The sequence below is a fragment of the Ambystoma mexicanum genome, chromosome 6q (genome assembly GCF_040938575.1).
Source record: "Ambystoma mexicanum isolate Mex_15411 chromosome 6q, UKY_AmexF1_1, whole genome shotgun sequence".
Classification (NCBI taxonomy): Eukaryota; Metazoa; Chordata; class Amphibia; order Caudata; family Ambystomatidae; genus Ambystoma; species Ambystoma mexicanum.
Window position 1 is genome coordinate 433,624,454 of NC_090937.1, and position 10,331 is coordinate 433,634,784.

At 43.6% G+C, this 10,331-nt stretch overlaps 1 protein-coding gene across 9 annotated transcripts in view; it reads left to right on the top strand.

Annotated features, from left to right (window-relative positions):
* LINGO2 (leucine rich repeat and Ig domain containing 2) overlaps positions 1-5,031 on the top strand; it is a 5,916,036-nt gene extending 5,911,005 nt beyond the window's left edge. For all 9 annotated transcript variants that reach the window (XM_069630911.1, XM_069630909.1, XM_069630914.1 and 6 more), the window contains one exon: positions 1,458-5,031. In XM_069630911.1, the coding sequence (XP_069487012.1) occupies positions 1,493-3,322 (1,830 nt within the window). In that variant the 5' untranslated portion in view covers positions 1,458-1,492 and the 3' untranslated portion in view covers positions 3,323-5,031. The remainder of the gene's footprint in view (positions 1-1,457) is intronic.
* Positions 5,032-10,331: the final 5,300 nt, after the last annotated feature.

Below are 10,331 nucleotides of genomic sequence, written 5' to 3' on the forward strand. Positions count from 1 at the left end.
TCAACATGGTTTGCAGCGCTAAATTTGCAAACTAAGATTTGGCTTTCAGACTCGACATGTTCAACCTGAGCGCTACCAATCACTACCTTTGATTCTGATTTGAAAGTTTGCAAACTGATCACAGACCCAAAAGTCAATATATATAATCACATTTTTAGAGCCCTCTTAAGGTTTTTTTTTAAAGAAGCGGGATGGATGTTCACCGAACAGGTGAACTTGTCATGTTTTCCTGCATGCCAGCTTCTTGTCCAAGTTTGTTTTACATTTCTCCAGCGTTTTTTGACATGGGAGCAAGTACCTTCTATAGGGAGTTTGAATGAGATGTTTTGGGCCCTTCTAACTTTTCCCCCTGGAAGAAAAGTCACAAAATGTTTCTACAGATACCACACGTGCACCTCTGTCTTTTTACATCATGTTATGAACCTCCCATAACTGTATCGGTTTATTTTAACTTCAGCTAAATATTAACCACATAGACACTAGCTCAGCCTAAATAAGATGTCCAAGCATGTGTGATCTGCGCTAAAGATGTAATACATGCTAGTTCTAATGTGGCTTTACCAGAGCTCAAAATATATAGTTGTTTCTAAAGATTGATTCAATTTGGTGTTTTCTAGACTGGGACGTGGGTTCTCGTGAACAACGCCAGAAGTAGACAAAGTACTATTCTTAATGTGAATACTGTTGATTTTAATTATTTAGGGTCCTGTGCGGTGTGGCAGCAGGGGTGTTGCTAGATCTGTAAAAGATCTGGAGCTACACAAATTTTGGGACTTTCGGGACTGGGGGCTAGCTAGCCTTTAACACCTGAGTTTTATCCAGGGCTACAACCAAAAGACCCGCGGCTATAACCCCCTTAGCCCCCCCCTAGCAACGCCTATGTGTGGCAGTTTTCTTTTCCTTGCATGGGCTTTCTTAGTGAATGTCTTTCAATTAATCTCCAAATGTTTTGTTGATTCGGTTGAAGGCAGAGCAACGAAAATGGGGAATGATTTTATTTTTTCTAAAATAGGTTTGCCCAAGGCTAGCTGCCTTTAATATGTTGACTATGCATAGTATAAACAACATTTGTCAAAAGAAAAATAACATATAGATAACTTAAGAAGCATAATTACTTCATCGCAAGATTTCGCATTATCAAAGGCTGGTTCTCAGGCTAAAAACATCAACACAAAACAACAAAAAATAGGAAACCATGTTTTTGTTCGATAATGTTTAAAGAATGGAGTGTCTGCTGGGCAGTGATTTAAAGTGTACATACCTTCCTCTTCAAGGCCTCATTAAACCTTAATATTTGTATTAATCCAAATGAATGTATATGTGCCGATAGTTAAAATATAGTAACATATTTACTTTTGGCCCATTTGAAATATATTCATGTAACTCAACCTGTTAATATATGAAAAGACACTTGGCTTGTGTAATCTAACCCACTTCCTCTCTGGCTCTCTTTGCAGGTAGTGACAGCGAGTGAGACCACACCGGTGGAGCCATGCTTCACACAGCCTTGTCATGCTGGCAGCCATGTCTGGGTTTGGCTGTGGTGCTAGTCTGCATGGCCTCAGCCCTGGGCTGCCCAGCCCGCTGTGAATGCTCGGCACAGAACAAGTCCGTCAGTTGCCACCGCAGGCGACTCTTGGCCATCCCAGAAGGCATTCCCATCGAGACCAGAATCCTAGACATGAGCAAGAATCGTCTAAAGAGCGTGAACCCTGACGACTTCACTGCCTACCCCCTGCTTGAGGACATTGACCTGAGTGACAATATAATAGGCAATGTGGAACCGGGGGCCTTCACGAGTCTATTTAACTTGCGATCCCTGCGCTTGAAAAAGAACCGCCTGAAGCTAGTGCCTCTGGGCGTATTCACTGGACTGTCCAACTTAACTAAACTTGATATCAGTGAAAATAAAATAGTGATTTTGCTGGACTATATGTTCCAGGATCTACAAAATTTGAAGTCTCTTGAAGTCGGGGATAATGAACTGGTGTACATATCCCACAGAGCATTTAGTGGCCTAATTAGTCTGGAACACCTGACCTTGGAGAAGTGCAACCTCACAGCTGTACCAACAGATGCCCTTTCTCACCTTCACAACCTCATCAGCTTGCAGCTCCGGTATCTCAACATCAATTCTCTACCTACAATTGCCTTTAAGAGATTGTTCCGTCTCAAATACCTAGAGATCGACTACTGGCCTCTACTAGATATGATGCCTGCTAACAGCCTCTATGGGCTGAACCTCACGTCACTCTCAGTGACCAACTCCAACCTGTCTGCCATTCCTTATCACGCTCTAAAAAACCTGGCGTATCTAGTCCACCTCAACCTCTCCTACAATCCCATCAGCACCATTGAAGCCGGCATGTTGGTGGATCTGGTGCGCCTTCAGGAATTCCATATCGCGGGTGCCCAGCTGCATACAATTGAGCCGCATGCCTTCCAGGGGCTGCGGTTTCTGCATGTTCTTAATGTGTCCCAAAACAGGCTGGAGACATTAGAGGACAATGTGTTCCATTCTCCCAAAGCTTTGCAAACACTCTGTATAGATGACAACCCTTTGGCTTGTGACTGCCGCCTCCTTTGGATGTTTGAAAGGCATCCCCAGCTCTATTTTGGTGGCCAACAACCAATGTGTGCTGGCCCAGATAATGTGAAAGAGCGCTCCTTCAAAGAATTCCATACCACCGTCCTTTCCTTTTACTTCACCTGCAAGAAACCCAAGATTCGAGACAGGAAAATGCAGCAGCTTACAGTGGATGAAGGTCAATCGGTGAAACTGGTCTGCAATGCTGACGGGGATCCTCCACCCATCATCTCTTGGCTGACACCAGGAAGGAGATCGGTGTCTGCAAAGTCAATTGGAAGAGCCACTGTCTCTGAGGATGGCTCGCTGGAGATACGATTTGCCCAAGTCCAAGACAGCGGAACATATGTTTGTGTCGCAAGCAATGCTGCTGGCAACGACAGCTTCACAGCTTCCCTTAGTGTGAAAGGGTTTGCTTCAGACCGGTATCTTTATGCCAACAGGACCCCGATGTATATTATAGAAGCCAATGAGACCAACTCTAATGGAACCAATGTAAACATGACCTTCTCCCTGGACCTTAAGACCATCTTGGTGTCGACGGCGATGGGTTGTTTCACGTTCCTGGGTGTGGTCTTATTCTGTTTCCTCCTCCTCTTTGTGTGGAGCAGAGGGAAAGGCAAGCATAAAAACAACATTGACCTAGAATACGTGCCACGCAAAAACAATGGTGCAGTAGTGGAAGCAGATGTGGTCACCAGTGCACCCAGGCGGTTCAATATGAAAATGATTTAGCAGGCAGCCGGGAACTGTCCTTGTTCATGAGGCATTGTGTCTGAACCAGTGAACCAATCTTGGCACTCTGAGTGGTGCCACAGAGGCATCTGCTGGAGTGTTCAAACTGTCTTGGTTGTACAATGGAGCCCCTTGGCTCGGGGCAGGTGTGCCGGGACCTGTCACGGAGGTGGATCACTAATTGTTTGCATTGCAAATATTGGCATTCTGGGGATCTCAGTAATGGACTTTTGGCTCAAGTTCATGGACAATCGTTCAACATTTTCTACCACTACTTAAAAAAAACAAAAAACAAACCTACAGTGTAGGATTTACTATAAAGAAGACACATTTGTCTAAAACATACTCTAAAGTGAAATTTGTATCTATAGAAATCATTTGTTTAAGCCTTGCATCATACTGTAAGCTTCTTGTTGGCTCAACACTTCAAAGAAATTTCTCCAACTTTCCTTTCCTTTTATGTTAACATTCACAGTGAGCATTTTAAAGCAATACGAACGACAAGTTGTGCTTTTGGTGAAACACTGATACTGACCCTAGTGTGATGTCAACCCCCCCTACCCCCATCAAAAATAAAAGACTGAAAATAAGAACCCCCAAATAGCAGAAGAAAAAAACACATTTTGGCCGAAATAGAAGTCCCAAAAAATAACAATGAAGGCAAACATGCTTTGACTCTGTCAACTATTGTTAATCTTAATAAAGGCATATGCCTAGTTTTGATACAGAACTGAATTATTTTTTTATATGTGATATCACACTGGACCAGTTTACTGTATAAGACTCCTTGGTCTCATCTCTCAGACTCCAAGCCTATACACCTTGTCAGACAGCAATCAGATGGCTCTCTGAAGGAAAGGGATATGTGTATGTCATAACTGGGTTGCATCTTTCGTCGTCCAGCTAGCATGGTTAATGTGCATTAAGGGGAATGAAGAAAAGGACGAGGACGGATCCGCAGCAGAGGTCGCTCGCCACACCCTAACATTTAAGGATGCAAATAAAAAATTAAAAACATCAAATTGACAAGAATTGACACTTCTCTGATGCCAACATCCTCAGTTACCCATGCTTATTATGTGAATTGTGCAATTAATGTACCATTTCATAACACGGCTAGTACCAGTCGGCCAGTAAACTGCCAATTTTAGTGAACTTTTAGCCGCTGTCAAATTTTCATTTTGTATAGTTGCATACAATGTGCAGACCAAAAAAAAATTTGCATTATTAGATTGTCCCTTTTTCTCTGTCGATTTGTCCCCCGTATTGCTTTACTGAACGACCATGGCGCAGAAGATGGGGAAATGAAAGGATTTGCTTTAAATATATTTTTCTGTGTACGTGGTTGTTGGTTATTTAGTCTTCTGCTGTTTACGTTTTCTAAAGAGTTTCATCAAAGGGCTCAGAGTTAAGATCGTACTGTTGACCCATGGTTATGTAACCTCACGCATCTGTCTGGCTCGATAATGTGTTCCATTGCTGCACATTGTATGTTCCTCCTCACAGTCTACACGCCTGAAACCACATGCCGACTATTCCCGCCTTCCTGCCAGAGCCGGAAGTCCCTGTCATACAATGTACAAGTTTCAAGTCAATGGAGAAAAAAGAGTGTATGAAAAGTGGGAAAAACTCGATGGGAAGTGGACCATTTTTTCCAAATGTGGCAATTTGTTCAACCAACAAGGAATAAACACAAAGATTCTACAACATATTGTATCACGTGGTTTTTCTGAACGTAAACTTTGCCTTCCCTCCTGATTCTGGTCTTTAATAGCAGATCATTACGAAAATGTGCTACAAAAGTATACCATGTTCAAACTGCTGCCCCCTCCCTTTTTTTCTTTCTTCCTTCCTTCCTTTTTAGATGTCTGGAATTGCAAATGACGATAACACAATGGAACTTCAGTGGCACTAAAGGACAAAAATGACAATTGTCGGTGCTAGAAATGGGAAATAATATACTCTACGAACCCATCCCCCTTCATGCATTGGCGGGGGTATGCTAGTGGGGATATGCTAGTGGGGATGAGGAGGAAGGCCTGAAGGGTGGAGCACCAGGCCAAGGGAGCAGCACCCTACCTTTTCATGGAACCCATTCAAGAAGATTTGCATAAAAGCAAAAGAATTACCACATTTGTTACTTAAACTATGGGACTCATTACAAGTGTGCCGGTCTGGTAACAATAGTGCCAGTAAGCCTAGCGGCACTGTTGTTACCGTTGTTACCGGACTGGCACACTACGAGACTGCAGGTGGGTGCCGTCCCGCCCACCAGGGCAGACCTGGCGGGCGGAACTGCACCCACCAGCAGACTTTAACGGAAGCACAGAGCTTCCGTCATCCCCATTCGCATTGAGTCCGATGGGAATCTAATGGAATTGGGGATTAACAATTTACCGGCACCTGACTTCCCTGCTCGCCAGAGTCGTAATACTCCGGTGATTCTAGCCAGGCTCCGGTAAATACTGCAATTCTGGCAGCAACCCACGGACAGCACCGGCAGGGTTACCGCCAGACTTGTAAGGAGGCCCTTTATCTGTGATAGTGATCCAGCATGAAAACCTTTGGCTCAAGTAATGCAATTGGGCTCTCTGCTTTTTTATTTTTTCAGAATACTCACCCTAAAAACAAGAAAATTCTGCAAATCCCAAGAAACATACACCCATTTGGACAGCTTGGATGTCAGGCTTGGGCTGTTTCTGCGCAGAGCTCTTAATAAGTGAACATTGAGTCAGTACGCGGGAGTCTTCTGAGGCCCACATTACTCCTTGGTAACAGCTTTTTGGGACTCCTTGGCTAGTTTACCTCTGGGTTTAGCCCTCAGAAGGAAAGGCTCTCGGCAAGACAAACTTTGCAGTAGCTCAGCTCCCTCTTGTTCCGGGACATTTCCTACCCTGACACTTGTACACCCTGAGCACATTCCATTCCCTTGGCACCAAAACTGCCATAACTTTGGAAAAAATGTCCTCATAAGAATGGTTAAGTTGCATAGCTTCCGCAAATGTTAGCTTTGTCTTTTTTTTCCGGGCTAACGTGCTGTATAGTACGGCACCGCCAGTCGCGATAGGTATTAGAAGCAGAAACATTGAATCTTAGTGAGTGTTGCCCTTAACCTCCACTGCAGGGAGCAAACTGTGGCAGATAGTGGCACAATAGTGAACACCTATTTGAGACATTGTTGTGCCAATGCAGTCGTCAATTCATCCTTACTCTTGTCGTATGACATAGACCTTTTGGAAATCACGCACGTGTCACTAGTCAAAAATAGATGTGAACATTGCTCACCTGATCTTCTGCCACTTACTGTCAACATTGCACATATTAGCCGTGTGTTGTTTTGTAAAAATATAATGTGTACAAAGTTATGGTTAAGCATTCGCTGCACAGGTCATTTAACCTTTTCAGGAACGATCCAGTCGTTGATTAATTTACTGCCATTTTGTGCTTTTTAAGGAACAATGGACAACATCTGACCAGTACCTTTATTGCTGTATTAATGAATCTCGTTCTACCTCTGCTAAGTGTTTTTACTCAAACACCTGTGTATACCTAAATTCAGCAGCATGTTGTTCCATTGTAAATTCAAAATGTTGGCATATGCTCTTCCGATGCGAACTTTTCCATGTAATGTCCGAGTCCATGGGCCAAGCTTTCACAAGGGAACTTTGAAATAACTGCCAAGACACTAAGGTAAGGTTGAGAAGTTTATTCATACATACCGCAGGCATCACGCCAGTCTCCAAATGTCACCAGTGGAATTACAGGCAGTGAACCCTTATGGTCCTTTTAATTGAGGTAACACATCGTTCGATGGGTGGGATGGAGAATAATTCTCACACCAAAGAAGAAGACGGACTCAGGAAGTTGGCAAAGTGGCTGTTTTATTCTCAATTATGTTAAACAGGTAGTACAACTGACATCAACGGAGGTCGCACAGCATAGTCTCATGAATGCAGTTCATAAACAACATCACTTTTATAGCAAAAAATCCTATTCATGACGTCATACTAGATGGCAAACTACAAAAACCTGATCACCCTTCTCTTTGTCCGTTTTTGTTTGTGTTACTGTACCACTGTTTAACCTGTCCTGAGTTGTGCTTTCTCACATTATCTTCATATCCACTTGTTTTAACAAAAATAGTTTATTTAGTACTTACAAACAAAAGTAAAAACAGTTTGTACTGTAAATTATAAAATTTAATCAAGGTGGGGTTTCTAAGTGACTTGAGTCCTTATGCAACATATATAACATTTCTTAGAGGTAGTCATATAGGGGAACCAATGACAAACAGAAAGCTTTTGTGTTGTTATAAAAATGCTTTATTTAGTTTGTATTTTGAAAAAAAAAATCATATGCAAGTCACAAGCACGTAGTTTCTCTATGGTCGACCCTCAATACGGTTTCCAAAATGTTGAGGCTAGTTGATTGGTGCCTCGTAGATGGTCTACATATGTTTCAGCCTTTCTTTTAATTAATTGCTATCTCTAGCGCTTTTTTTCAGTATTTTTTGGCCTTCTTCAGGAAGGAAAGATTTCTTTATTTGAGATTCAATCACTGGGACCCCCTAGAGTATTGTTAACATTTTGACACTTGAACTGGGGACTTCCAGCCTTTAAGATGAGTAGCAATACCATTGAGATGGATGGGAATGCAGATTTTAATCAAACATCAATAATTCAGATGACAGAACTAGTTTGGCAAAAAGTTTTTTTTTGTGGAACTTCTTTTTATTGGTTTTACAACACAGTTTGTCTGTTTTAATGTAAGTAAGAAGGAGTACAACGAACATCAGCAATCGCTCGATACTCAACTCTCAACTCATTAAAAAAACATATTTTTTATAGACCAAATGTGTCACTACTGACGTGTAGACCTGCGTCATTAGCAACGTCATCCTACGTGGCAAACTTCCAAAACCCATTGGGAAGTGGGATTGGCTCTAAGTGAACTACTAATCATGGGTGTAATATCTGTATAGATGTCATGGCCCTTATCTCAGACCCCCACTGGCAAGTCAACCTGCCAGGTAGGGCCAGGTTTCAGGATTCCATTATAGCCTCAGAGGCCTTACAACCTCATCCGAGACTCTTTTGGAGTTCATTATGGAGAACATCTTTAAATTGGGTCTATTTACTTGGGACTACTTTCTTTGGGCCTGCAGTCAACATGGAGGCACTCACATAGCACAGTTCCCAAGAACTGAGCTTTGCAGTATAGTATTTTGGGTGTGGTGGCCTGGGACTACTTTACCTGGACTACTTTACTGGAAGGCTATTTAAACCACACGCAAGCAGCAGAACACGCTTCACATTATTCTGTAGTTTGCAGTATAACGCTCACTCTGTCCAGTCCGGTCTCCAGTGTCCTTGATACCAGCAAACCTTGGAACAGCCAACCTGCAGAGGGGAAAAAGAACATCGTTATAGGAATCTTACCTGTGAACACCATCCTGTCTTCAGCCCATCGTTAACTCATGTTTTTGCTTACCTGTGGACAGTCGATCCAGCGAACTACATCTTCTGGGCACTGCATTCTTTCTGGAACGAAGCAACCTGAAAAGGAGAAAGAGAAGGACAGCATTAGTGAACGCATTCTAACGGCTTCACACGAACAACAGACATCACAAGAATCTCACCTGGTTAGTCGCCTCTTGGTCAGCATCATCCCAGAACATCACACCCACTGGAAAAGAACATTGCGGCCTGCAAAATAAAGAGGAAGACACAGATTAGCATATACAAGGCGAAGCAGTGCCGCGCATTGTGCATTACTTTCCGGACAGCATTGCGCACTCTGCCCCATCCATTACCGGCAGGTGCTCAACCCAGCCTGCATGAAAACGCCAAATCTCTTGCACATAAAGTGAAGAGAAAAGACATTAACCATGAACAGTATTGAATACAAAGACTGCAAGTCAGCATGACCTACCTTAAAACACTTGATAGGGCTCGCACCAGTGAAGTAACTCAGTCGCCCACACCCACTTGAGACTACGCACCCCTGCCAAATAGAGCAGGACGGAGAGCACGCCTTATACAGAAACAAGGTGAGGAGAGGGCCAAGGGAAGGTTTGAATCCAAGGGAGGTGGGGAGAGACCCTACCAGAGACGGCCAGTCTTGAACCCAGCCTTCCTGTATTTCAGACTCAACTTCCATTGGAGGCAGCACCCGGGACCGGGAAGAAGGTTCGAGGCGCATATCATCCAACCAGGGCTGAGTGGCATCCCTGTGTATACCAGGTGAGCGTCACAGACCGCAAAGCCGACAATAACATAATCCACCTGGGCGCCATGGAGACATCAGAAATCGACCAATTGGCTCAGTTATTTGGACAGTTATGTGGCGAAGTTCATTCAGCCAGGCATGAGACCAATGCTCTCCGGAGGGATATAGTTGTAACCAAGGATCGTACCGAGGAAATCAGTAGACAATTACTCAAATCGCAGGCAGGACAGACTCCATTGCCTGGAAACAACCCGCCGGTACAAGCACCAACCTCATCAACCACTCCAGTACAAATACCTCTTCCTGGAGCAGTTCCTTTAGCATTACCTGAACGATTCTCGGGAGATCCCAGGAAGTATGCTATGTTCAATAATCAATGTCGTCTTCATTTTCTTTGCAGACCTGGTGCATTTCCCAAGGACCAGGCACGGGTTGCTTTTGTTTTGTCATACCTCAGCGGTAGTGCGGCAGATTGGTCGGTACCACTTGTGAGCCATGATGATCCACTGTTAAATGACTTTGGGAGGTTCCAGAGGGAAATGGAGAAACTCTTTGCTCGTCATACCCAAGAACAAGCAGTAGACAACAAACTTTTGTCACTCCGGCAAGGGAATCAAGACTTGTTAACGTATATAGCAACCTTTAACAGATTAGTCGTTGATGCTGGGTGGCCCAAAAACAAAAGAACCACGTTGTTTCATCGAGGTCTACGGGGAGAATTGAAGGACGTTCTAGCTCAGGTGGTTGACCCGCCCAGAGACTGTACCGAATTCATCAATCT